At 46.3% G+C, this 27,782-nt stretch overlaps 1 protein-coding gene across 3 annotated transcripts; it reads left to right on the forward strand.

Annotated features, from left to right (window-relative positions):
- Positions 1–162: 162 nt before the first annotated feature.
- On the forward strand, positions 163–27,782 carry PRRC1 (proline rich coiled-coil 1). Of its 3 annotated transcripts, none has more exons than XM_051843377.3 (9): positions 163–318; positions 6,516–6,638; positions 7,247–7,636; positions 10,214–10,374; positions 11,086–11,188; positions 11,962–12,125; positions 19,082–19,185; positions 24,063–24,165; positions 27,210–27,782. In XM_051843377.3, the coding sequence occupies exons 2-9, from the start codon at positions 6,536–6,538 to the stop codon at positions 27,417–27,419; spliced, it is 1,338 nt and encodes a 445-aa protein (XP_051699337.1). In that variant the 5' UTR covers positions 163–318; positions 6,516–6,535; the 3' UTR covers positions 27,420–27,782. The 3 variants fall into 3 exon arrangements, with proteins under 3 accessions (XP_051699337.1, XP_069931893.1, XP_051699336.1); XM_070075792.2 differs by having other exon boundaries at positions 163–285; positions 3,226–6,638; XM_051843376.3 differs by having other exon boundaries at positions 163–285.

Genomic DNA, 27,782 nt, shown 5'->3' on the forward strand with positions numbered 1-27,782 from the left:
GGGGCGTAGGGCAGGCGGGGACGACGATTCCCAGGATGGGGCGGGGCGGGGCGGGGCGGGGCGTGGGAAAGGACGGGGCGGGTCGGACAATGCGCGGGGCGGGGCGGGGCCGGCGACGTGGCAGGCGCAGGGCCTTGCGTCGCAGGCAGCCATCTTGGAGGCGGGGAAGCGCGCGGGGAGTTCTCGTCTGCATCTTCCTTGTCTGCTGCTACCAGCGGTGCTACACCCCGACTTCCCTGTCCCGCGCTGTGTAGACGCTGTGCAGGCGCTCGCCCGGGACTCCAGGTGAACGTCCTCCTGGCGCGGCGCGGGGACAAGGCAGGTGCTGGCTGGGCCCGGAGGGGTGCAGTCCCTGCAAGGTGGGCGGGCCGGCCGGCGTGCGGGGCGCCGAGGCCGTTCCGGGCCGCAGGTAGCCAGGTCCGGGCGGCGGCGGGCTGGGGTGCGCTCGGCCGGGCGAGCAGCCCCCGCCGCTGGCCGGGGTCCCTGCTCCCGGCCGGTGGCCGTGGCCGTGTGGCCCCACCTTCGGCGCGCTTGCGGCGAGTGCCCGCGGACCTTAGCCCGGCCCCGTCCGGCCTGGGGACGTGGCAGAGCCGCAGGGAGCCGCCGCGGGAGAGCCAGCCCTGACGAGGCCCCCGTCGGAGCCCGGCCGGCCTCTGGGTGCTCTCGGTGTCTTTGTTCGGAGTCGGGACCTGCCTCAGGCTCCTCGGCTGGACAGCCCGGCTCCCAGGCTGGCATCACCCACTGGCTGGGTGCCGCTCGCCGCTCAGCGCGGTCGTCCCGAGGGACGGCTGTCCGCTCTGCCCCCCTGACCTGTTTCTGCATCCCAGCCCCGTGCAGCTTGTTGAATTCCCTGAACACCGATGCGAGTCTGTCTGGGGTCGGATGAGAACGCACAGCCGAGCCTCCAGCCCTGGTGGTGGAGGCACCGTGCATCCGCGGTACTAACCGCTCTTCGTGCTGTGGAGGTTAGCGTGGGCCCAGTGTAGCGTTTCTTTCGAGGAGGAGCAGGGCCTGGCCGGAGGCCGAGGACTGTTTCGAGGGCATTTCCATCCCATCGCTCACGTTGGTGCAGTAGTACCGTCTCTGCTGAGCCTTGAGCCCTACACTCTTGACATACTCTGACGCTTCAGTGTTGTTTTGGCGTAATAGGTAATTTTTTAGTAGGAGGTGTTATGTTTATGCATGCAAAATTTACCTAGATGGGGCCGCCGCTGTGGCGGAGCGGGTGGAGTGTCGGCATCCCTTTGGGGCGCCGGTTCGAGTCCCAGCTGCTCCTCTTCCGACCCAGCTCTCTGCTATGGCCTGAGAAGGCAGTAGAAGATGGCCCAAGTCCTTGGGCCCCTGAACTCACGTGGGAGACCCAGAGGAAGCTCCTGGCTCCTGGCTTCGGATCGGCACAGCTCAGGCCCTTGCGCCCAACTGGGGAGTGAACCAGCGGATGGAAGCCCCCACCCCCCTCTTTCTCTCTCTCCCTCTCCCTCTCTCTCCCTCCCTCCCTCCCTCTCCCTCTCCCTCTCCCTCTCCCTCTCCCTCTCCCTCTCTCCCTCTCTCCCTCCCTCTCCCTCTCTCTCCCTCCCTCTCCTTCTCTCTCTGTGTAACTCTGACTTTCAAGTAAAATAAAATAAATCTTTAAAAAAAACGTACTTCGGCATTATCTTGAAGCCAGTTCTCAGAAGCTTTGAAAGGTGAAAGGAATTGATCGCTGATCTCAGGTTGTGGCTTTTTCTTCATTCTGCAGGTTCTTCGGCGAGGCATTTGCTAAGGGTGGGGATCAGGTTATCCACTAGCTGTTGTAAGATTGGGTAATGTCTGTGAATTACCCATAACAGATGAGATGAAGACAGGTGGCTTTGGTGGACGGTGGTGTAGGCCCTGGCGGGCTCTCTGAGTCAGGTGTTCTGCCTTTGGCTTACAGGTACTTAACAGCAGGATGTAGCCTCCCTGGACCCTGCTAGCATCCTTCCTTCACGTTTACAGCCTGTTTGAAAGCTGTGTGCACCCTGTGTAACCCGCGCTGCCCTCTCAGCAGGTTCTCTGGTTTGGAAAACCCCTTGCATCCTGCAGGTTGTAGGATCCTGTTTGGCTTCTCTGCAGCCTGTGGTCCCGCCCCCCCTCCCCCCCTTCCCTGGAAGCACTGTTCTTTCAACATCGCCTTCTGCTGGGTGTCTTCCTTTCTTTCCGCTCATCTCATTCTCCGCAAGATCACCTCCTGTCTGACTGAAACACTGGTTTTCAGTCATTTTCCCCCTTCTGGGTTAGTCTCTTCTCAGATAATCCCATTTCAGGACTGACTTTATTTTTTTTAATGATTTATTTATTTATTTGAAAGTCAGAGTTATACAGAGAGAGGAGAGGCAGAAAGAGAGAAAGAGAGAGAGTGAGAGAGAGAGACCTTCTATCCACTGGTTCACTCCCCAATTGACAGCAATGGCTGGAGCTGTGCTGATCCGGAGCCAGGAGCTTCCTCCGGGTCTCCCAATGCGGGTGCAGGGGTCCAAGGACTTGGGCCATCTTCTGCTTTCCCAGGCCATCACAGAAAGCTGGATTGGAAGAGGAGCAGCCGGGACTTGAACTGGCGCCCATATGGGATGCTGGTGCTTCAGACCGGGGTGTTAACCCGGTGTGCCACAGCGCCAGCCCCATGACTGGGTTTAGAGACTGTTAGAACACCGAAGGCACCCACAATGGCGTGGTTTCTGAGCTCCGTGTGAGTCAGTGTGTTTGAAGGATCTTAAACTTAGCCTGTCAGGAAGTTGATCTGCTTTTCCAGAGAAAGGCAGCATCAAGCAGCACTGGTTCTTGCCTGTTCCTTCTCTAGTGAGTGCAGGTCATGCCTCTCCCCTCCATGTCTCCTATCCTGGCAGTCACTGAGTTTGGCCACCTGACTTCTTCATCTCCACTGTCACCACCGTTGTCTAGCCTTGGCACTGTTGATGTCTGGAGCCAGATAACTCCGGTGGGTGGGGTGTGCATGTATCTGCCAGATGGCAGTTGTACCCCTCTAGTTGTGACGACTAAAAAATGTCTGCGTGTTTTTCCAGGAGAGCCCTGGTGAGCATAGCCACTCCTGCCCTTTATGTGTTTGCTTAGTCCAGGTTGTTGCCACCTCCTCTTTGGGCTACTTCTGTCAATGTCCTTACGCTCTCACTGTGTCTGCTCTTGCTGCCCAGTGACACAGTCTACACACTTAGGTCAAAGCAGTATTTTTTTGTTTTGTTTTTATAGAGGCCGTTCTTTAAAGCTGTTTAAATAGAGAGAAATCCATCCATCATCTGCTGGTTTGCTCGCCAGATACCTGCAAAGCCTGGGCTGCGCTAGGCCAAAGCTAGGAGCCAGGAACTCAATCCAAGGCTCCCATGTGAGTAGCAGGGACCCTACTTGCATGGTTTCCTGCTGCCTTCCAGGATACATGTTAGCAGGAATGCTGGAGTCGGGAGAGGAGCCAGGACGCCCACCCAGGCACTCTGATGTGGGCTTCAGACATCCTGACTGGCGTGGTAACCGCTAGGTCAAGTGCCTGCCCCAAAGGAATCGTTTCAGAACACAGACACGGTTTACCAGTAAGTGGAATCAGCCTCAGGGTCCGTCAGCGGTGAATGAAGAAACTGACAGAACGGTGCAGTGGACTGCTACGATTCCACAATAAGAAGGAACCACCATTGGTGCATTCAGCAACTTAGATTGATCTGAGGGACGTTATACTGAGTGAAAAAGGGCAGTCTCAGAGGTGGCCTGTGCTGTGATCTGTTTCTGTTTCATATATGGAATCAATATGAGGAGGTTGCCAGTGGTGCAAATGTGTGGCAAAGGAGTGGGGGAAATTTCTCTGGAGTGATGGAGGAATTCTACATCCTGATTGTGGTGGTTGTACACGTCTGTGGGTAAGATGAAACCTCATGGAACTGTATACACACACACACACACACGCTTCCTGATTGTGGTGGTTGTATAGGTCTGTGGGTATGATGAAACCTCATAGAACTACACACACACACGTCCTGATTGTGTGGTAGTTACACAGGTCTGTGGGTATGATGAAACCTCACAGAACTGTGTATACACACACACACACGTCCTGATTGTGTAGTTATACAGGTCTGTGGGGATAACAAAACCTCACAGAACTGTGTACACACACACACGCTTCCTGATTGTATGGTAGTTACATAGGTCTGTGGGTATGATGAAACCTCACAGAACTGTGTACACACACACACACACATGTCCTGATTGTGTAGTTATACAGGTCTGTGGATATGATGAGACCTCACAGAACTATACACACAACACACACACACACACACACACACACGCTTCCTGATTATGTGGTAGTTACACAGGTCTGTGGGTATGATGAAACCCCATAGAACTGTACACACATACACACACACGCTTCCTGATTGTGTAGTAGATACACAGGTCTGTGGGTATGATGAAACCTCACAGAACTGTGTATACACACACATACACACACACGTCCTGATTGTGTGGTAGTTACACAGGTCTGTGGGTATGATGAAACCTCATAGAACTGTGTATACACACACACACACGCTTCCTGATTGTGTGGTAGTTACACAGGTCTGTGGGTATGATGAAACCCCATAGAACTGTACACACATACACACACGTGCTTCCTGATTGTGTAGTAGATACACAGGTCTGTGGGTATGATGAACTTATAGAACTATAAACACACATGTCCTGATTTTGTGGTAGTTACACAGGTCTGTGGGTATGATGAAACCTCATAGAACTGTACACACACTCACACGGTCTGATTGTGTGGTAGTTAGGTCTGTGGGTATGATGAAACTTCATAGAACTGTGCACACACAAACACATGTCCTGATTACGTGGTGATTATACAGGTCTATGTGTATGACAGAACCTCATAGAAATGTATACATACATACACACGTCCTGATTGTGTGGTAGTTATATAGGTCTGTGCATATGGTGAAACCTCCTAGAACTGTACACACACACGCATGTCCTGATTGTGTGGTGGTTTACAAGTCTGTGTGTATGATGAAGCCTCATAGAACTGTGTGTGCACATGCACGTTATGATTTTGGGGTGGTTTTACAGGTCTGTGTATATGGTGAAACCTCATGGAACTCTACACACACAAATACAGTTCATAGAACTGTGTACACACACACAGGTGAATAGTTAATAGTCAGATAGCAGTGGTTTGGATCATTATACTGCAATGTGTACGATGCTCTTACTGAGAGAGGTCGGGCCTAGAGTACTCAGGAGGTGTAGTATTTTTGAATCTTAAGAGTCTAAAATCTCATAATAGTTAAACAGAAGATGAATGTGTCACTCTCAGCTTGAATACACCCCAGAACTTTCTGTTCTTAAGAAACCCAGCTTCTTGCCCCGACTTACAAAGGCCTGGGAGAGCTGGGCTCCTCCTGCCCATCTCTGTTCCTTGCCACCTGAGTGTGCTTGGATGCGTCTTGCTGCTTCTGACCTGCGGGGCTTTGCACCTGGTGCGTTCACTCTGGCCCCTGCCTCCCTTATCCTCTGCCTGTGGCTAATTAAGTTGTGCTTCTCCTTCAGATCCCAGCCAGCTGTGACTTTCTGGGAGCTCTTTCCTGACCGCCAAGCCGAAATCAGCCCTGTTGAGCAGAGCTCTTCCCTCAGCGCGTGTGATTGGGGCTGCGCTGCCTTGTGCACGGGTGTTATTTGATTGTTTCCTGTGCTGGAGTGTGAGAGTTCTGTTTGTTGTTACCCCCTATTATATTTGCAGCAGCACCAGGATAGAGTTTGGCCAGCGGTTGACCTTTACTGAGCATTTGTTAGCTGAGTTCATACCGCAGAAACGAATTCGCCAAATTAGAAGTTGGAGTTATACTTGAGATGAACTGGAAAATCTGCAGTTTTTAAGGAAGTTGTCCTGTGTTTTGTCATCCGTTATCATCGGTTCGGACCCTGCTGTCCAGCGGCATTTGTTCTGTAGTTAAGGTTTCTGAAACCTGAGACGTATCATTTAGCTGTTCCTGGGTGGGCTTTAAAATACGAACTGGGAGAACTGGGAATCAATGCATGTATCAAGTCAAGCACGTTTTACTGTTGTGTTACATGGAGAAGCTCACATGTAAAAGGTTATGAGGGAAGAGAGTTTCAAAAATACATTAAATATTTTGTTTACTTTTAAATATAATAACAAGTCTAGACAGAGCTTTCACGTAAACTCATCTGGCAGAAATCACAGTAGTAATTTCCTATTTGATATACATTGGATAACTAATATTATAGTTAACAAAATTATTTCCCATTTATAAAGTGTGAATATGGAAATATCACAGACTGCTTACATATTAAATATTCTACTTGACTGGTAGGATCTTTGACAAATGAATCGTCTAGAAATAAATTACAATATAAGCAGTAAAGCAGACATTTGTTTCTTTATGATGATTTTTTAATTGTTCTTTATACAGGCTTTAAAAATGCACTTTTTGTAACTATATAATATTTATGACATTTTGATATTTTTGCAGTACATTGTAATTAAGGAAAAATGATGGAAGAGAGTGGAATAGAGACAACACCACCTGGGACTCCTCCCCCGAACCCTGCGGGCCTGGTTACCACTGCTGTGTCTCCCAGCCCAGTTCCTTTAGGTACTGCAGTTGTCTTAACATCTGTGTGTTTGCAGCGGAGTGAGATGCTGGGCATGCATGTTCTCCAACTTTTCGGATCTTTGTCGGGATGGAGGGAAATAGTCTTTTTCGTCTAAAGAATAAAAACAAATAGTGTTTTTGTTTAAGTCAAAAAATGTGTTTTGCTTTAGGTAGACTTTTATTCCTTATATTCATATTGACTGTACATCTTCTGTCTCTTACCACAACAGAATATCTAAAAGTCCTGTGCTAGGTTTGTTCTGTCTTGTGATTTGATTAACCTTTTTCAGCCTTAGATTTTTATATTCACACCAGGAATGAAAAGTGTTTTTTTTTTTTTTTTATTAAAAACATACTGAAACAAATAAGCCAACAACTAAGATCTACTTGATGAACAGTGTCATAATTTAAGTTCATGTAGCTGTTTCCTTGTAGGAGTCATTTGCACTCAACCATATTTACTGCATATTTTAAATTAAACATTTATAGTTGTTCCTGGGGATGTGGCCTGTTCACTTTTTAAAATTTGTAAGAACAAAATCACGAGAAAACTAAGTAAAGAGCATCTCCGATATTTTCCTCACGTCCTCCTCTCTTGTTTGCTCTAGCTGCGACCAGTTCTTTTCCCTCTGCGAACGTGTCCACTCTGGAGTCCTTGCCGCCGCACGCCTACTCGACCCCTCAGCCGTCCCTGGCGCCCGTCAGGCCCTCGGCACCCTTACCTTTTGTGCCTCCTTCCCCGGTTCCGTCTGTCCCCCCACTGGGGACTTCAGTGCCACCTCCTGTGTCCTCGGCGCCTGCTGCTGCCTTCAGTCATGCTCCTCCGTTCCACTTCCCACCTTCAGCGTCTGCTCCCAGTGCCCTTCTACCCGCCCCTGCTCCGGGTCCGCCTACATCAGGGTTTTCTGTTGGTGCGACCTACGACATTACGAGGGGCCACGCCGGCAGAGCCCCGCAGACGCCCCTCATGCCGTCCTTCTCCGCACCTCCAGTGACAGGTAATTCTCACTCGTGAGGAAACACGGCACTCCAGGTAGTGTCGCGTCTTTAAAAGTGGACAGCATTTTTGAGTTGTAATGCGCATATCATGCAGTCCATCCGTTTAAAGTGTATCGCTTAGGGTGGGCATTGGCTGGCGGCAAAGGTGCCACATGAGAAGCCTGTGTTCTGTGTCGGAGTGCTGGGTGCGAGTCCTGCCACGGTTCCAACTCCGGCTTCCTGCGGTTGTGGACTTGGGAGGCAGAGGTCATGGCACAGGTATTTGGGAGTCTGTCACTCACATGGGGCACCTGACGGGATTCTGGGCTCCTGGCTCAGCCTCAGCTGTTACAGGTATTTAGAGAGAACCAGTGGATGAAAGATCTCTCTCTCTCTCCCTCTCTTCTCTCTCTCTCTCTCTCACTCCATCTCCCTGCCTTTCAAATAAAATAAAGATTGGAAAAAATACTATGCATAATTCAGTAATTGTCTATTTACAGAGTTGTGCATCCATTACCCTAGTCACTTTTTTTGAGAAGGCTTATTTCATTATTCATTTTATTTATTTATTTATTTGAGAGAGAGAGAACACACACTCCCACTTGATACGTTTCCTGCTGCCTCTTAATGGTGTGCAGTAGTGGGAAACTGGGATGGAGCGTGGAGCCAGGACTTGAACCCAACACTCCTATTACGCCCTACTTTGCCTGATCCTCATAGCCCTAAGCAACCACTGATCTACTTTCTGTCTGGACTGGCTTATTCTGGGCACTTCATACAAAAGGAATCATGTGATCTCTGATAACTGACATCTTAGAGTATTTTCAGACTTTGTCCACTTGTAGAGTGTGCCAGCACTTCATTCCTTTGCAAGGCTAAATAATATTCCAGGGTGTGAATAGATCATGCTGTATCTGTTGAGCAGTCGGTTTTGGTTCATTCCACTTTTTCGTGGTTTGGATAGTGCTGCTTCATATACCTGTGGGCAGGGCTGTGTGTGGATGTGTTTCTATTTCTCTTCAGTATATACTTGGGCCTGGAATTACTGACTTCTATGCTACTCCTATGCTACTTGAAGACTGCCCAACTTTTCCAAAGCAGGTGCACCATTTTACTTTCTCATTAGCGATGTGCGGTGGTCCTGTTATTTTTATTTGTTAAAAGTTTTGTATATAGGGCCGGCACCATGGCTCACTTGGCTAATCCTCTGCCTGTGGTGCCAGCACCCCAGGTTTGGGGCGCCAGTTCTGTCCTGGTTGCTCCTCTTCCAGTCCAGCTCTCTGCTGTATCCCGGGAGTGCAGTGGAGGATGGCCCAAGTGCTCGGGCCCTGCACCTGCATGGAAGACCAGGAGGAGGCACCTGGCTCCTGCCTTCGGATCAGTGCAGCGCGCTGGCCATAGCAGCCATTTAGGGGGTGAACTAATGGAAGGAAGACCTTTTTCTCTGTTTCTCCCACTGTCTAACTCTGTCTGTTAAAGAAAAAAAACCAAACTTTGTATATAATTAGCATGGGAGGTATCAGAAAAAACTCCAGCATTTTGTCCTAACATCTGTACACTTATAAACGGCAAGGTGAAGTCTGAGTGTTTTTCAAAGCTTTGCTTAAAAAATTGTCAAGGCTGACTAGTGTCATTTACCCAAGTGTGCCAAGACTTGGTGATCCTGGGTCAGTTACTTCTATTATATTCTTTTTTTTAAGATTTATTTATTCAAAAAGCAGAGTTACAGAAAGAGAAATGGAGTGACAGAGAGTAGTCTTCCATCTGCTGGTTCTCTCTCCAAATTGCCACAGCAGCTGGAGCTGGGCCAGTCCAAAGCCAAAAGCCAGGAGCTTCTTCTGGGTCTCCCACGTGGGTGCAGGGGTCCAAGTACTTGGGCCGCCCTCCATTGCTTTCCCAGGCACATTAGCCTGGAGCCAGATCAGAAGAGAAGCAGCTGGGACTTGAACCCGTTCATATGGGATGCTGGAGCTGCAGGCAGTGGCTTTCCTGCTGTGCTGCAAGTTTGGCCCCATTTTGACTTTCTGCTTATCTGGAATGATTATTGGAAACCAGTTGTCAAAACTTCATCTCACCATCTCCTTCCTGTTGTTTCTTATGTTAGGGAACAGAAACAACTTTGTTGCAATTTTTATGAATTTAATTGTGCTTACCTACCTTTACACATAAAATACATTGAGAGTACAAGTTTTGCATCCCTGTCTTAGTATATGTGAATGTAGGTCATGCTTTTATATGATGAGTTTGGCTGCTTCATATTTTTGAAGATTAAAGAGATTAGAGGGGTTGCTGTCCACATTCAGCTGCTGAATGGGACAGACATGATGAACTCCTTGATATAGATGTTTTTGTCAATCTTTAAAACCCTTGATGTAAGCTTGTATTAAAGAAAATGAATTTCTTCTTTGGAATTCTATTTAATTTGCATTTTGTACAAGCCTGGGTGATTCTTTGAGTTTATAACTTAATCTTGAAATGCCTCAGTATAGGTTACATTATTAAGGCTGTTAAGCCACTCATCTTGTTTTATGTCATCTTTTGATAGGACAAAGTTTATAGAATAAATTACACATATTAAAATTTTTACCACTGACTAGGTATTTTGCCAACTCCCATTACTCAGCAAGCCAGTTTGACATCTGTGGCCCAGGGAACTGGAACCACATCAGCCATAACTTTCCCAGAGGAGCAAGAAGATCCTAGAATCAGTCAAGGCCAGGATGAAGCATCTGCTGGTGGAATCTGGGGTTTTATTAAGGTAAGAGGCATTTACTTTTAAAATTACTTTTGATTTTCAAAATACAAAATAGTGTAAGGAAAAAGTAAAAGTCCTTTTTAATTTCATTACCAGTTTCCCATGGTCTTTTGTCTGTGTATCTATGTAGATATACCTGTTCATTTAATAAAAAATCAAATTGCAAAAGTGACATGCAGACATTATTTGGTGGGTTTTTTTGGGAGGGCTGGGGGATGCACCTAGCAGATACCGTGAACATCTTCTCAGTCATAAAATATTGTTCAGAATGGTATGCTGTTTTAATGGCTACAGTGCTGTGTATGCTGTCACATTTTTATGTGTTTTACTTTGCAAATGTGTTGTTTTCTAGTTTTTAAAAATTGTGGTTGAGAAACAGAAATTAATTGTATCGTGCACAGCAGAATGTTTAGAAATTGTGTTGTCCAGTGTTGAATTGAACTACTTAACATATGCATTACCTCACATACTTAGATATTGTTGTAGGAAAACTTAAAATCTGTACTCTCAGTGATTTCCAGGAATACAATATGTTATTAATTATAATTGCCTTATGGTGCAGTAGATCTCTCTGAATTACAATTGTTATCCCCAAAACTGTGATGGGAGCTCTTGTATGTAAATGTTTACGGGCATCTCTGTTTCATCAGGATTAATTATTATGATGATGGTGTTCTTAGAGTGAGTGAGTATATATTAATTTGTTTCCTGCAGGGTGTGGCTGGGAATCCTATGGTGAAATCTGTGCTTGATAAGACGAAGCATTCGGTTGAAAGTATGATTACAACGCTGGACCCTGGCATGGCTCCATATATCAGTACGTGCACGAGTTAGATCAGTGTGTGCTGTAGTCTTTTCATGTATGTGTCAGTGTCAGCCGGGCATTGTAATTCTCATTTCTGATGATCATGTGGTCAGTAGAAATTCTTCTTAGATTCTTGCACTACGTTATCAGTCTAGTATTTGTTGCTATTAATTCATCTTTTTCTGAATTACCATAAAAATTTTGAAAACTCAATGAACTTTGGAAGAGTAAAAACAATATGAATTATTAGAATACTTAATGACTTTAATCGTTAGTTTTTTAAATTTTTGTTGTTGTTGTTTATTTGAAAGGCAGAGGTAGAGAGAGATCTTCCATCTACTGGTTTGCTCTCCAAATGGCTGCCACAGCTGAGGCTGGGCCAGGCCAAAGCCAGGACTCTGGCACTCCGTCTTGTTCTGTTGCCCTCTCAGGCACGTTAGCAGGGACTGGATTGGAAGTGGAGCAGCTGGGACTTGAACCAGAGCTCACAAGCGATCCCGGATTTGTAGACATTAGCTTTACCTGCTACACCACAACACTGGCCCTGCCTTTGATCGTAAATGGGAGTTGGGGTTGATTCATGTGGCTTTTACTTTTTATTCCCTGTTGACGTTTGAAGCAATACCTTGTTTATGCTTCTTTTGATGTTTATCGTGTTATGCTTAATTCAGGAGTAATGTTTGAGAGGACCTTAGTCTAGTGATGACTTCTAGCTGATCCCTGGGTTTGCCGGGGTAGCTGTCTTAACTGCTTTTGGAATTGAAATTTTTTCTTGGTGTTTTCAGAATCTGGAGGTGAACTGGATATCGTTGTGACCTCAAACAAAGAAGTGAAAGTCGCTGCCGTCCGCGACGCCTTCCAGGAGGTCTTTGGCTTGGCTGTGGTTGTAGGGGAAGCTGGACAGTCCAACATCGCCCCACAGCCCGTGGGCTACGCAGCGGGACTGAAGGTAGGCGTGGGGCCCGGTGTGGGACATTCAGACTGGAACCGAAGGTTTTCCCAGTCGTGCTAACGGTCTTGTGGTCTGTGTGCACTAAGGGGTGTTTGTATGGACAGAGAATGGTCAGCCTTGCTTCTAGTTAGAGGGTTTGTAGTATGATGTAAATAGGGGGGAGTTTTCATTTACAGAAATCTAAGTTAGGTTTTGGTTATTAGGGCAGGAAAACAAACACCCAGAGAGCTTAAAAAGAGAGTGGTTTGTCCTAAAAGAGATCTTCATCCGTTCTTCACATGCTAATCTGTTACAGAAAGGGAATAGCCTTTGAATTCATAAGCTTTTATCACCACTCTTACTAACATTTGAGGTTCAGGACTTGTGCTCTCTCTGTGCTTGGCTTTTTTTTTCTTTGTTTCCTTAAGAAACGAAAGTACAGGAAGCTCCAAGCATGTCTTGGGTCTTTGCTCCGCCGCACTCACTGCCTGTGTGCTTCCTCTCACAGCAGAGCTCCGAGAGTTGCGCGCACTTTTCCGTATTCCTCTCTCCACCTCCCTGGGCCCTCCCGTCCAGCCAGACCCTGGCTCTCAGTGTTCCGCCAGTGACGCCCATCCTGGCGGACCCCTCAGTGGCTTTCGAGACCGTTTTCCTTCCTCCTCTCAGTCTTTCTCCGGTTGCTTCCAGGATCGCACACTTTGGTGTTTCCCTGCTTCTCCGGTTGGCTTCCAGGATCGCACACTTCAGTGTTTCCCTGCTTCTCCCGTTGGCTTCCAGGATTGCACACTTCGGTGTTTCCCTGCTTCTCCGGCTGGCTTTCAGAATCCCACACTTTGGCGTTTCCCTGCTTCTCTGGTTGGCTTCCAGGATCCCACACTTCGGTGTTTGCCTGCTTCACTGCGGGCTTGCTCCTTCTGGGCTTCCCTTGCTGCTTCCCGCTCGTCTGCCCAGCTCCTGCCGATCTCCTGGGTCCTCTCATCTGTTCCAGGGTGTTAAATGCCGTCCACTGTGTGCTGCTGTCTCCACCTGACGTCGCTTGTAAACCGTTGACTCGCGTAACACTTACCTCTTGGTCAGCGTTGCAGTATGTCACAGTCTTTGAATGTTGTGTTTGAATATCTCAGACAGAACATATCTAGCACTGAACCATGCTTTTCCCTGCAGCCTGCCCTACCCAGCCTCCTCCGTCTCGTCTGAGGGCAGCGCTGACCTTTGTTTTCTCAGGCCAGAAGCCTGGAGCCGTCCCTGACTCCCCTCATTCCCCTCATTATGTGTTTCTAACCCAGGAAGAGATTCTGCCTGCAGGATGGACAGTTCTTACTTTACATCATAGTTAGGTTTCTCTCTCTCTTTTTTTAAAGATTTATTTATTTTACTTGAAAGTCAGAGTTACACAGAGAGAGGAGAGGCAGAGAGAGAGAGAGAGAGAGAGGTATTCCATCAGCTGGTTCACTCCCCAGGTAGCCGCAACGGCCGGAGCTATGCCGATCAGAAGCCAGGAGCCAGGAGTTTCCTCCGGGTCTTCCACGTGGGTGCATCTTCTACTGCTTTCCCAGGCCACAGCAGAGAGCTGGACAGGAAGTAGAGCAGCCGGGTCTAGAACTGGTGCCCATATGGGATGCCGGTGCTTCAGGCTGGGGTGTTAACCTGCTGTGCCACAGTGCTGTCCCCCATAGGTTCTGCGAGGTCACTGCAGACCCTGAATTTGTGAAAACCGAACCATTACTCCCAGAGTCAAAACATGGTTAGGCCCATCTAGGTCTCTGGTGACATTTTTACCTGTCGCTCCCCCTCTTCGCGGAGGAACAACACAGGACCCTGCGTTGTTCTTTCGTCTGCTCGGCCCTCCCCGGGTTTGCTGCTGGTTCTTCCCGGGTTGGCTACCGTCCCTTCCACCTCTGTGGAAGGGCGGTTCCCCCTGCCACTTTCCCCACTTCCGCGGGGGAGCGGCACACCGCCGGCCGGCTCTCCCGGGGGCTGCTCGGGTGTTCCTTCAGATAGATGTTCCTGGTGCATGTTGTCTCTCTCCTCCTTTATAGTCCTCTTCCACCAATCCCAACTCTGCTACCCACACGCCGAGCACGCTGCTCTCCTCCAATCAGGAGCAGCTCCTGCAGCTTGTCAAGTTGGTGAGAGGCAGCTGGGTAGAAGCTGTTTCTTCCTCTCCCAGCGCCATATTGTGGGAGAGCAGATGCATAGAATAAGTCTTAATTCCAGTAACTTAGTCTAGTCTGAGTTGCTCCCCACATTTACCAAAGAGGCAACACGTCTCAGTGTTTCATGTCTGCCTCTGTGTGTGTGTGTGTGTGTGTGTGTGTGTGTATTTAACTCCTCTGCTGCCGCTCTGAAGCACGCATGTCTTCTCTGGGAGGTGTGTCTCCACAGCGTCTTGTGTTTAGGAGCCCTAGACAGCCCTTGAGTGAAGCATCCACGTCAAACTCAGGGAGCTGGAAGAGCAGCGCTGAGTAGACTGCGGAAGGCCGCCTGTGTGCAGTACACAAGCTGAACAAGGGGCCAGGCTGTGGCCTCGTTGAGCCTCAGGCAGAATTGACGTCTAGCTCTGTGCTTGTCTCGGTCAGATTCACCAATCCGGAATTCACAAGTAACGAAGATCATCTGGCTTTACAGAGAAGTGCATTCCGCTAGGACAGTGTTGTTTCACATAAAGGAATTTATAACAGCTCACCTTTACTGGGAGTGTCTGTGAGCTCCAGCCAGGCATTGTGTTTGTAATACAGGTAAAGCATTCGATGAGGTGATTGACATAGTGTACTTCATTGGGAAAATAGTCCATTGAACTGATTGTAGGTAGTCACTAAACGTAAACCCTTATTGCTATTTGCTATTAGATCCTTTTTATTTATTTTAAAAAATATTTAACCTCGTCTACTTGAAAGATAAACCAACAGAGAGGGAGGGAAACAAAAGAGAGATTTTGCATCTGCTAGTTCATTCCCCAGATGCCTACAACGGCCAGGGGTGGGCCAGGGGGAAGCCAGGAGTGAGGAACTTCACTGGGGGCTCCCATGTGGGTGGCAGGGCCTGAACACTTGCACCATCGTCTGCTGCCTCCCAGGCTGCACCAACAGGAAGCTAGATTGGATGCCGAGTAGGCGGGACTCAGACCATGCTGGCACTCTGGGAATGGGATGCGGGTGACCCAAGTGGTGGCTTCACCTGCTGCACCACAGCGCTCACCCCTAGATGAGTGTTCAGTCTACCAGACAGTGGTGTATGAACTTGATGTGCTTTTCCAGGTATTTTTAATACCTTAAATGGAATGTGAAGCTGTTTTCACACACATGTGTACATACACACAAAGCTCTTCTGAATTTGGAGCATTTGGCAACAGTGAGGCGGTGTAGATGTATTACGTACAAGATGAATTGAGGTACACGTTTCCTGCCTTTTAGCTTGTCATGGTAGCCTGTGCTTTTCCATAGAGCAGTGCTGCCAAAGCTCGTGTGTTTTGAAATGTTTCTCATCCCTGGGGCTTTCCCTTGCATCTGCCTCCCCATGTCCGTGTCCTGTAAGGTTGCTGTGCTGGGGTTTGGTCTTAGTAAAATTCAGCAGAGCTAACTGATGGCTGTTGAGTTTAATCAGGGTCATCTAGAAATAAAAAATTAGTATGATAGATGAATAAAATAAATATGCAAAAAAATAAATGAGCCAGTCATACACAAGGTAAATTGTGTTTGGATGATTTTTATTTGAAAGAGTAGAACAAAACATAGATTGAAATTTTAAAAATTTCAGCAGTGTTTTTGCAAAATGGAAAACTGGGAAGGAAGTGTTTTCAGAACTTAGTTTTTGAGGGTAACCTGAGGAAAATCGTAAGATACGAATAGGTTATTGTACAAAGACGCTGGAGAGCGTCCTTGTGGTTAGAGACTAAAGCAGGGACTTTGTAAATCGTGACTCATGTCAGCATGGTGTGGGGCTCGTGTTCATGTTACTTTTTAGAAAGGGTGGAAAGTAACTTACCGGTTTAATTCTCTAGTAAAGGCTGCGTAAATTTGAGAGGTTAGAACTTGGAATTGTTTATTTGGAGTTAGGATTTGTGGCTTTCAGGGTCAGGGTGAGGGTCTGGGTAAGGGTGGTGGAGACAGGCGGGCAGAGCGAGCCCGCAGTGCTGTGGTTTCAGTTACCGGGAAAGGTGACTGAGTGCTCCGGTGAGAGTCACCAGGACCATGGACAGAGGGGGAACGTGAAGCATGTTTAAGAGGATGATATTTACATTAACTTTGAAGAGAAGGACAAAGTTCATTAAGTTTTTTCAGTGCCAATGAAAATGAGTTGAGATAACTGGCCATTTGGAGAACCTGCTTTATTATGGTGATTCTTAAAATTCAGACTTTCAGTATTTTGTTAGATTGGGTGTGGTAGATTGTTGTGTAGGAGAGATTCATTAGGGGTATCGGGGCCAGTGTTGTGTAGTGGTAAAGCACGCCCTGTGACACCAGCATCCCATACAGGCACTGATTTGTGTCTCGGCTGCTCCGCTTTCTATCCAGCTCCCCGCTAATGGCCTGGGAAAAGCAGCAGAAGATGGCCCAGTGTTTGGGCCCCTAAAGCCACGTGGGAGATCTGGATGAAACACCTGGCACAGTGCTGGCTGTTGTGGCCATCTGGGGAGTGAACCAGCAGATGAAAGATCTCTCTGTCTCTCCATCTCTGTAACTCTGACTTTGAAATAAATAAGTAAATCTTTAAAAAAATTAGTATTGACCTGAAAAGGCTGATAGGGATTCTTTTCCTCAAGAAACACCTTTATTTGCAGGTCTTTATTGCTAGTTCAGTTTATGATTTTTTTTAAAAAAGATTTATTTGACAGAATTACAGAGAGACAGGCGGGGGGGGGGGGGTCTTCCATTCACTGGTTCACTCCACAGATGGCCATAATAGCCCGAAGCTGTGCTGATCCGAAGCCAGGAGCCAGGAGCTTCTTCTGGTACTCCCACGTGGATGCAGGGGCCGTAGACCACTGCTTTCCCAGGCCATAGCAGAGAGCTGGATCGGAAGGGGAGCAGCTGGGACTTGAGCCACTGCCCATACGGGATGCTGGCACTGCAGGTGGTGGCTTTACCTGCTACGCTACAGTGCCCGCCCCTTGTTTTATGATTTTCATAGCATATGCAGATTTGTTTTTATGGTTTATTTTTGTCCAAATTTAGACATGTGTGTTCTTTTTCCACAATCTTTAATAAAAGCTTGGAAGGTCTTAGAAATTTGACAGCTGTTTGCTTTTTTCAGAAACAGTAGAGGGCGCTAATGAGATGAAAAAAAATTACAGATCGTGGTATGATTCAGAAACAGTAGAGGGCGCTAATGAGAAAAAATAATGCAGATCATGGTATGAGAATTTTATCCTGTTTTTTTCCCCTCTCCCCATCAGATTTTTGAATTCCATGACTTTTCTGAACTAAATTTAATTTGTCCTTTAAACATGAAATTAAGTAAATAGTTCAGCCAAAATTCAAGTTAGGAAGTTTCTGAAACTTTTCTCATGCCCATTTTATTGGAAAGTCATTTTTATGGCTGTGGTTTTGTATCTTACATTCAACAAGTAAAAGCTAGTGAGTATCTACATGCATTTTGAAGATACGTAGCATTTAAGTTACTCATCAGAACCGAGTGGCCAGCATAGGCTCTTGGGTGCAGTGTGAGTTCTGGGGGCCTGTCTGCTGCACTGCAGTTCTGAGACATATTTCATTGTCCTCCCTGCTGTTTCCTGATCCCTTATACTGCTAAGAAATACAACCCCATTCTCAGAACCGTGGGGAGTAGTAGTTACGGAGTGTCAGTTGACCCTGATACTATAGGGTCTGCATTTGTTCTTCCAAGAGAGGTCACATTTCATGGGTGTGGCACTTAGAGGAAAAGAGAAACCAAGTGGAGCCTCATCTTCCTTTTCTCTCCTGTATTCCATAAACCAAGGAAGAATTAAACTTATATCCCTGCCTCTTCATTGTCTCTTCATTGGGTACCAATTAATTAAAGGTTTTGTGACTCCTCTAACATATAAAGCCCTGAGTACTATAGCATAATAAAAATGAGTGTGCATATTTTTTTCCATAATACACATATTCATGAATTTTTTTCCTTAAAGGTTTATTTTTATTTGAAAGGCAGAGTTAGAGACAGAGAGAGAGAAAGAGAGAGAGAATCTTCAATATACTGTGCACTTCCCTAATGGCTGTAGTGGGCAGGGTTGGGCGCCAACGCTAGGAGCCAGGAGCTTCATCCAGGTCTCCCATGTGGGTGCAGGGGCCTAATCACTTGGGCCATCTTCTGCTGCTTTCCCAGGCACATAGCAGGGAGCTGGATCGGAAGCAGTACAGCTGGGACTGGGACTGGTGCCCATATGGGGTGCTGCCAGCAGCTTTACCCACTATACCACAACACTGGCCCTCCATGAGCTTTTTGAAGATCCCTTATATGCATGCTTTTCAAAATTTTTTGTACCAGAATGCTTATCTTTTAATTGTTTTCCATGACGTTTTTGAAGTTTCCTCATATATTTTTTGCATAAATGTGGGCATGTATTACTTGTATAATCATTAATTAGCTTATTTAATGTTAAATATTTACTATTGTATTTGTTTCAAAGATTCATTTATTTATTTATTTGAAAGGCAGAGTTAGAGAGAGAGATATCTTCCATCTGCTGGTTCACTCCCCAACTGGCCAAAATGGCCAGGGCTGGTCCAGGCTGATGCCAGGGTCCTGGAATTCCATCTGAATCTCCCACGCGGGTGGCAGGGACTTAAGCAAGCACTGGGGCCGTCTTTGGCTCCTTTCCCAGGTGCATTAGCTGGGAGCTGGATCGGAAGTGGAGCAGCTGGTACTTGAACTGGTGCTCCGATCTGGGATGCCAGCATTGCGGGTAGCGGTGTAGCCCGCTGTGTACAACACTGGACCCAGTGTTTACTGGTTTAGAAAAATGGTGTCTCACCCATGCTGTTGTTGTCTAGGGTGCCCAAGAGCGCATAGACAGCTTGCGTCGAACTGGAGTGATCCATGAGAAGCAGACTGCTGTGTCAGTGGAAAACTTCATCGCGGAGCTGCTGCCTGACAAGTAAGAGTCTTCGTTTTCTCTTGAAAGTAAAATGTAGTTGGATGTTGGGTTCACACTGAATGCCCACCAGGGAGTGTCTCCTGTTTTAAAGCCGGCACTTAACTAGCTGTCTGTCCTGTGTTTTAGCTGATGTCTGTATCCTGCTTCTTCTTTTAAATATAAATCAGAAATAGTTTCCTGCTTCCTAAGGTTGTGCTAAGAATCACAAGGTAAAAGCAGTGACTGTGAGGTGATACAGTGGCCCAGATATAAGTGACTGTGAAAGGCGGACACGGTCATTCAGATACTCGGGGTGCTGCAGGGCTGTGGGTAGGCCTCATGGCCATGGCTGGGTTTGATACTCAGTGACTATTCTCTTGTGGCTTTAGTTTAGAGAAACCTGCATATGGTATAATTAATTATCATTCCTGAAGGCTCTGTATTTTTGATAGTTGGGTCTTTAATGGGAAAAGGTTGTTATATATGTTGAATTGATTTATATTAATATAACTTTCTTTTGTTGAAATCTTTTATACTTGCATTGCTATTTTGCTTGTTTTTCGCTGTTTAGTACTGAATAACAATGTATACTAGTGCTTTGTGGCTTTAGTATGGAAAATTGTTCTCCAGCTTGGCAGAGAAAATGAACAAGTTTAAATACATTTCTAGAAATGTAGGTAATTCTTACTGAGAGGAAACATTGCATAAGATTTCGGTGGAGGTAAGTGCAGGTAGAGTGAGATGAAATTCGTGAATGATTAGTGCTTGAACTAGTAAAACTTGTATAGTAGAAATAAGTAGTTAGACTTTCTGGCGGGAGGAAAAGTTAAAGGTAGGTAAAAGGTGTTCTGGGGTTGCTGATTGTATCAGCGTGGCTGTAGGTTGTTGGATGGGAAATCAAGAAATGATGTGGGGGCAGGTTGTGAAGAACTTTGAATTCTAGCCGAAGACTTTCCAAAGATATTATTTGATGTTTTCCTTCTGGTTACCTTAAGCGTTCCAATGTACCTTTTTGTTGTATCGTAACAAAATTTATAAGCATTTTTTTTTTATTTCTTGTAATGTTGTCAAGCATCTTCTTTTTAAAATTTTTAATTTATTTGAAAGGCAGAGTTACATACAGAGAGGTTGGTTCACTCCCCAAATGGCCACAGAGGGCAGAGCTGGGCTGATCTGAAGGCAGGAGCCAGGAGCTTCTTCCTGGGTTCCCACACAGGTGCAGGGGCCCAAGGACTTAGTCCATCTTCTGCTGCTTTCCCAGGCCATAGCAGAGAGCTGGATCGGGCATGGAACAGCCGGGACTCAAACCAGTGCCCATATGGGATGCTGGCACTGCAGGTGGCGGCTTTACTTGCCATGGCACAGTGCCAGTCTCTCATAGCCTTGCTTTTATGTGGGATAAAAATATAAAGTTAATCAATAGTATAACTTCCTATATCTTTTTTTTTTTTTAAGGTTTATTTATTTATTTGAAAGGCATTTACAGAGAGGCAGAGGCAGAGAGAAAGAGGTGTCTTTCATTTGCTTGTTCATTCCCCAAATGGCCACAATATCTGGAGCTGCGCTGAACCAAAGCCAGGAGCTTCTTCCAGGTCTCCCATGTGGGTGCAGGGGTCCAAGGCCTTGGGCCATCCTCCGCTGCCTTCCAAGGCCATAGCAGAGAGCAGGGTAAGAAGAGGAGCAGCTGGGATTAGAACCAGCACCCATATGGGATGCTGGCACTGCAGGCCGTGGCTTTACCTGCTGTGCCACATCACCAACCACGTCAAGCATCTTAATTCTGCATGCATGTTACTTAATTTAAAAAAAACAAAAAGATTTATTTATTTGAAAGCAGCATGACAGAGACAGAGAGAGACAGAGAGAGGGAGACAGACAGACAGATGGAGAGATCTTGCATTCATTGGTTTAATACCCAAGTGCCTGCCATAGCCAGTGCTGGGCCAGGCTGAAGCCAGGAGCTAGGATCTCCATCTGACCTGGGTGTTAGAAACGCAGCTGGTCCAGGCAGATTAGGAAGATGCTGAATTGGTAGTGCCGAGCAGGTGATAGGGCAGTCCCAAGTGGCATCGTAACCCGCTGCTCCACAGCATCCACTCCGCATGTTTTCTTTTCTTTTCTTTTCTTTCTTTCTTTTTCTTTTCTTTTTTTTTTTTTTTAATTTGACAGGTAGAATTATAGGCAGTGAGAGAGACAGAGAGAGAGAGAGAAAGGTCTTCCTTCCATTGGTTCACCCCGCAAATGGCCACTATGGACGGCACCGTGCTGATCAGAAGTCAGGTGCTTCCTCCTGGTCTCCCGTGCAGGTGCAGGAGCCCAAACACTTGGGCCATCCTCCACTGCCTTCCCGGGCCACAGCAGAGAGCTGGACTGGAAGAGGGGCAACCGGGACTAGAACCTGGCGCCCATACGAGATGCCGGTGCTACAGGCAGAGGATTAACCAAGTGTGCCACGGTGCCGGCCCCGCATGTTTTCAGCTCCTGACGTTTCACTGGTATTATTCTGTGCCGTCAGTATTCATTTATGTTTACCCTTTGGAGTTCTTCCTGCACTTTTGTGTCTCTGGGACCATTTTCCTTCTTTTGGTACTGATGGCATGTAGTCACAGTCAGAGCCGCGCTAGGTCTGGGTTGTGCTCCGTGTCAGCCAAAGGTCTGTACTTCACCCCTGAAAGGGTCCCTCCCCATTCTGCAACCTAGTAGGACCTGGTAGGGGAGGCCTGATGATGGTTTCTGGTATGCATTGAGGAGGAGAGCTGCCAGAAAGGTTGTGATGCAGGGTGGGAAGACAAGACACAGGTGAGAAATCCAAGGTCCAAATACTTGTTTTGTGCTTTGGCACTTCTTTTTGCAGGCCTGAGAAGACAGTGTTGGCCGGCGCCGCGTCTCACTTGGCTAATCCACCTGCAGCGCCGGTACCCTGGGTTCTAGTCCCAGTTGGGGCACCGGTTCTGTCCTGGTTGCTCCTGTTCCAGTCCTGCTCTCTGCTGTGGCCCAGGAAGGCAGTGGAGGATGGCCCAAGTGCTTGGGTCCTGCACCCCATGGGAGACCAGGAGGAAGCACCTGGCTCCTGGCTTCGGATCGGTGCAGCGCGCTGGCCATAGCAGCCATTTGGGGGGTGAACCAACGGAAGGAAGACCTTTCTCTCTGTCTCTCTCTCTCTCACTAATTCTGCCTGTCAAAAAAAAAAAAAAAAAAAAAAAAAAAGACAATGTCAAGGAAGCACATTTTACCACCAAGGCAAGGAAAGACTAATCCAGGAAAAATGAGCGAGGCAAAGGAGGGGCTCGCAGGTGTAATGCTAATGAGGAAGAGAGCGAGTGTAGGCCTTGCAGTTTCCAGCTGCTGCCTACGTTAGATAAGAAAAACCAGCACGATGCCCACTCTGCTGTGAGATTTCTTCTGCCTTGTGAAATCTGAGTATCTCGAAGTTGAAGTTCTTCTTGGGGCCTTTTCAAGTCAGTTGGCTTTCAGATTGGATTGGTGAGAGCCATCGTATTTACCGGCAACGTGGAGAGACTGGGGGTCCTGCATGACCGTCCTTGAACGTGATCAGCCTGGTTCCCACTCTTCCTTCTCATGGTGGTGGTGGGGAGCTGGAAGCTGAGGGACAGTGGGAAGCGGGGAGGAGAACTGAATGCTTCCTTGGGCAGCTCCTAGTGTTGGAGATGGAAGGGTTGCTGGTCGGGATGACAGTGACTGCTGTTGTAGATGTATCTGAGCTGAAGAAAGCTACAGCGTTCAGCAGCATGGTGGTCTTCAGGGGACCTTGGCTTCTGAGGTGTACTTGGAGGCACCTTAGAAGAGACTGCTCACACTTTTGGGACTCTGCTTGTAAACACATGCATTCCCAACAGCTTAGTCGGCTCGTTATACGTTACAGGCGTTTTTGTGCACAAAACATGCAAAATTATGCAAACTGAAATTTAACTTCGCAGGTGCGTGATCTTGACCGAGGAAGTGGTCATAACAGAATGTGAAATACTGATGGGTATACTAGATAAAATAGATGTCATTATTTAGCATTTTAATTGGAAGCTCAGTTAGTTTTAGGATATGAATACTGCAGATAGTACAAACTTCCATTTTAATATTCAGTTATGTAAATAGGAGCCTAACCCACTTTACACGGCCTTGTACTCCATCAGATCTACATATTATTAGAAATAGAGTCTCTGGTTATTTTCCCTTTCCAAATCCTGTGTGTGTTCAGCTTCTGATTTCAGGGCGCCTGGCTGGTTAGTTAACCTTTGGGGTGTTACAGTTGGCCTCTCCAAAGTCAATTTTAGAATGTACAACTACATATTGTCTTAAATGGAAGATTTCTTTGATTTCGTGAGGCTGTTTTCACATTGACTCATTGTGAGTAATTCATGCAATGACAAGGATTTATCAGCAGTGGGGTGAGTGAGTGTTATTTCTTCTGAATGCACTTATTTTTTTTAATTTGCTGGTAACTTTGTTAGTTGGCATATTTGTGGTAGAATTGGCAATATAAAATTTCCAGTATTTTACAAGTGACATTTTAAATATAGTACTCAGGATAAGCTGTTTGCATCTGCAGTGAGTGTAAGTTTGTCTGTTGCATATTTATGTGCCATCCTTCCATCATCTCGCCTCATCTGAGCAGTAAAGTATAATTTCCACAGTGAGTTATTTATAGTTGGTTTCTTTGTGGTTATTCCTCATTTTTTTCTCCTCATGGAGTTAAGCCAGCAGACTCATATCTGTTGATTGTATGTGTTATTCTGTTGCAAGTAGATTTTTAAAACGGCTCCTTTTTGAAATTTGCTAATGTCTTGCTGATTGATAGTACTTGGTTTTTCTTTATGCCTATTACTATAACTTTGGCAAGTACGAGTGTATAAACCACTTGGAACACACACATTCTCTTGCAGGTGGTTTGACATTGGCTGTTTGGTGGTTGAGGATCCTGTGCACGGCATTCATCTGGAAGCATTCACGCAGGCCACGCCAGTGCCTCTGGAATTTGTACAGCAGGTTGGTTCCTCCTTCACTTACTATGCTCCAAAGAAACTAACATTTTCAAAATAAAAATGGGTAGTGGATAATACGTCCTGAACTTTGCTCCAGTCTTTTTCTTTAACAATATTTATTTATTTGAAAGGCAGAGTTATAGAGAGGGAGAGATGGAGAGAGACAGAGATAGATCTTTTATCCTCTGATTCACTCCCCTAATGGCTGCTGTGGCTGAGATTGGAGCAGGCCGAGACCAGCAGCATAGAACTCCATCCAGATCTCCCATGGGGGTGGCGTGGGCCCAAGTACTTGGGCGCATTATTGGGGAGCTGGACTGGAAGCGGAGCAGCTGGAACTCGACTTGGGGTTCATATGGTATGCCTGCACCAAAGGTGGTGGCTTAACCTGCTGCACCACAATGCTAGCCCCTGCTTCTGCCTTTTTTCTCTTAGCCTCTTTGCTTTGCTTTTCGATTTCCTGGTCCTTCCATGTTGTCTTGTTACTGCCCTGCTTTGCTTTTCCAACCATTGGAGGTAGATAATAAATGCATTATTTCATTGATCATTATTTTGCTCATGTTTTTGTTTTTTATGGTTATATTCCTTACCCCCATCTTTTGTTCACTCTCCCCTGTATGTCACATTTTTATTTTTACAATTTTGCTCCATTTTCTTTTTCTTAATCTTCTTTGTTAGTTGATTCTTCTGAGTAACAGGTCAGTATTTGGAAGCTTAGATGATAGGTATGTCTTTGGATTTACTGACTGAAAAGTGAACCTACTAGTGTACCTGTGTTGTGGGCTTGGTTGGGCCTACATTCTTATTCCAGGTTTTTACCTCTTACTTAGAGGAGCATTCTGAGTACAGGCACAAACACAGCAAAATGTTAACAGAGTGATAACAGTTTATTTACAAGGTGAGAAGAACACATAGGCACAAGTGGGCATTATTCATGGAGAGTGGGCCGGAAAAGGGAAATTAGATTGAGCCATACAAAGCTGCTGTCTTTGGTGATTAAAAAAGGTCAGATATTGTTAGTTTCTTGTGATTGAACATAATTAACTCAGTGAAGCATTGTAATGGAAGAGCTTCCTCTTTCAAAAAGCTACTCGTATTATGAGTCTTAAAAAAATAATCAAGAGACAGATGTGTGTCTTGCTACGTAGAGTATCAAAAATAAAGGCAGAAAGTTTTCCAGTTCATTCTGTGAGCCTAGCTTAACACCAAAGGACATTATAGTCCAGTGTCATTTAATGCATCACTGTCACTTAAATGTCCAAGTTGGTGGTAAAATGAATAAATACAATCCAGAAATGTTAGCTACATTAGAAGCAGTAACCTTGAAGGATTTCAGTTCATGAACAGATTAAAGAGGAAAAAGGATGTCAGTGGACTTGGAGCTGTTTTCTGGAAATAATCTTAGTAATAACTCAGCTAATTGGGGTCAGAGGGTATGTGTGGCAGGTGCCGTGGCTCACTAGACTAATCCTCCGCCTTGTGGCGCTGGCACACTGGGTTCTAGTCCCGGTCGGGGCGCCGGATTCTGTCCCGGTTGCCCCTCTTCCAGGCCAGCCCTCTGCTGTGGCCAGGGAGTGCAGTGGAGGATGGCCCAGGTGCTTGGGCCCTGCACCCCATGGGAGACCAGGATAAGCACCTGGCTCCTGGCTTTGGATCAGCGCGGTGTGCCGGCCGCGGCGGCCATTGGAGAGTGAACCAACGGCAAAGGAAGACCTTTCTCTCTGTCTCTCTGTCTCTCACTGTCCACTCTGCCTTTCAAAAAAAAAAAAAGAAGGGTATGTGTGTACTAGAAAACGTCAGCAAACTTCAGATGCGGTGGGAAATTTAGGAACTTGAGGATGCTGCTGCCCCGCCCCTGCCAGCGTTCACATCGCTGTGATGTGGGGCTGGCACATGCAGAGCAGAGCCCACCCCGGCTTGCCTCCTGTTTGTGTGACCAAGTGTGACTGACACACATTTTGTCAGTTGGCTTCTATGTGATAGTAGCTGCTTCTGTGCCATAGCAGAATTGAGCGGTGGTAGTTGAGGCTGTCTGGCCCACACAATCTCAAATATTTATTGTGTGGTCCTTTTCATTTTGCCAAGCCCCGTGCCAGATGGCTTGCTACTGTAAAAGGCCACTTTTTGTTTGACTATTAGGAATATATGCTGGCAAGAAAGAGACCTGATGCTTGCAGAGTGGAGTGGACCTGTACATACATGTGTTGAGGTTATCTGTGGCACACTGCTGTGTGGAGCATGTGTAGTATGGTCTCGCTTCCTAGCAGGGGCACGTGTAGACACTGCCACATATGTGCTTTGAAAACATCACATGAGTACAGAAAGGAGGCTTGCAAAGATGCACAGCAGACTGCTAACAGTGATTAATCCAAAAGGGCAGCATTTAAGTTCACGGTGCTTTACATTCTTTGTGAGTTTTTTTTTTGTCATGTGGTTTTAAAATCAGAAGATAGTAAAAAATGTGTGTATTGAAATTCCTCCTTTGAATAGGAGAGTCTTCCCTCCTTTTTTATCCAGCCTGAAATGTCTCATATGTGTGTTTCTTTTATGGTTGGAATCTTTTTTTTTTCTTAATTCAAAGAAATAGAAATGAACCCTTCAGGAAGTGTTTACTGAATGGGTTGAAGCTTTAACATGCAGTTTCCCTCTTCCTGGTTCAGCTTTTGTGACCATAAAAGCTAATCCCAGCACTAACTTTAGCACTAGTCTTACTGTTGAATTGAAGTGACACTGGTAATAGAACTAGACGCTAAGCCATCTGACTTGGAGCTCTGATACTGGATGGAATTGTAGATTTGAGTTAGATTATATTTGAACAGAAAAGCACATGAAGATATTTCAAACAAGGCAGATGTGTGCAAGATTATTTTGTTTCTTTTATGGCCTTGTAACTTCAAACAGTTGGCTATGCAGCTGTGCTCCTCAGAGTCCGTCATAATTTGTATTATAAGTAACCCGAGAGACTTTGAAATGTCACTTCCAGCAAAGCTGCCTGGCGTGCTCTTTTGCAGTGTACCGTAAGTGTAATCAGTTTCGTTTTTCCCACAGGCTCAGAGCCTGACTCCCCAGGACTACAATCTGAGGTGGTCGGGCCTTTTGGTGACAGTGGGTGAAGTCCTGGAAAAGAGTTTACTCAGCGTCAGCCGGACTGATTGGCACATGGCTTTCACCGGGGTGTCTCGTCGGCAGATGATCTACAGCGCAGCCAAGGCGGTCGCGGGCATGTATAAGCAGCGCCTGCCCCCTCGGACCGTGTGAACGAGACCTGTCGGGGAGACTAAGACCTCCTCACTGGTACCTTCTGAAATTGAAAGCCTCAACGAATCCAACTGTTTTGATAATTTTCCTGTAGCTGCAGTTTTGCTTTTTGTAGAAAGACATGGCGTTCTTTTAATCGGTAAAAAAAAAAACAACATCCTTTTTGTAGTCATATAATTTCACGTCATAGTTCTCAAAAAAGAAAATATACAAATATATTTATAGCACAATTTAATATACCAAATTTGTAAGGTGGAGATTCATGTGTAAAAACACTTAACCTCATGATATGTACTTGATTATTTTGTTGCTTAAAGAAGATGTGGTTCATTAAAGAAAATGTTTATTGATTATTCTTTAAAA

The sequence above is a fragment of the Oryctolagus cuniculus genome, chromosome 6 (assembly GCF_051225735.1).
Source record: "Oryctolagus cuniculus isolate XC-2025 breed Fujian yellow rabbit chromosome 6, ASM5122573v1, whole genome shotgun sequence".
Taxonomy (NCBI): domain Eukaryota; kingdom Metazoa; phylum Chordata; class Mammalia; order Lagomorpha; family Leporidae; genus Oryctolagus; species Oryctolagus cuniculus.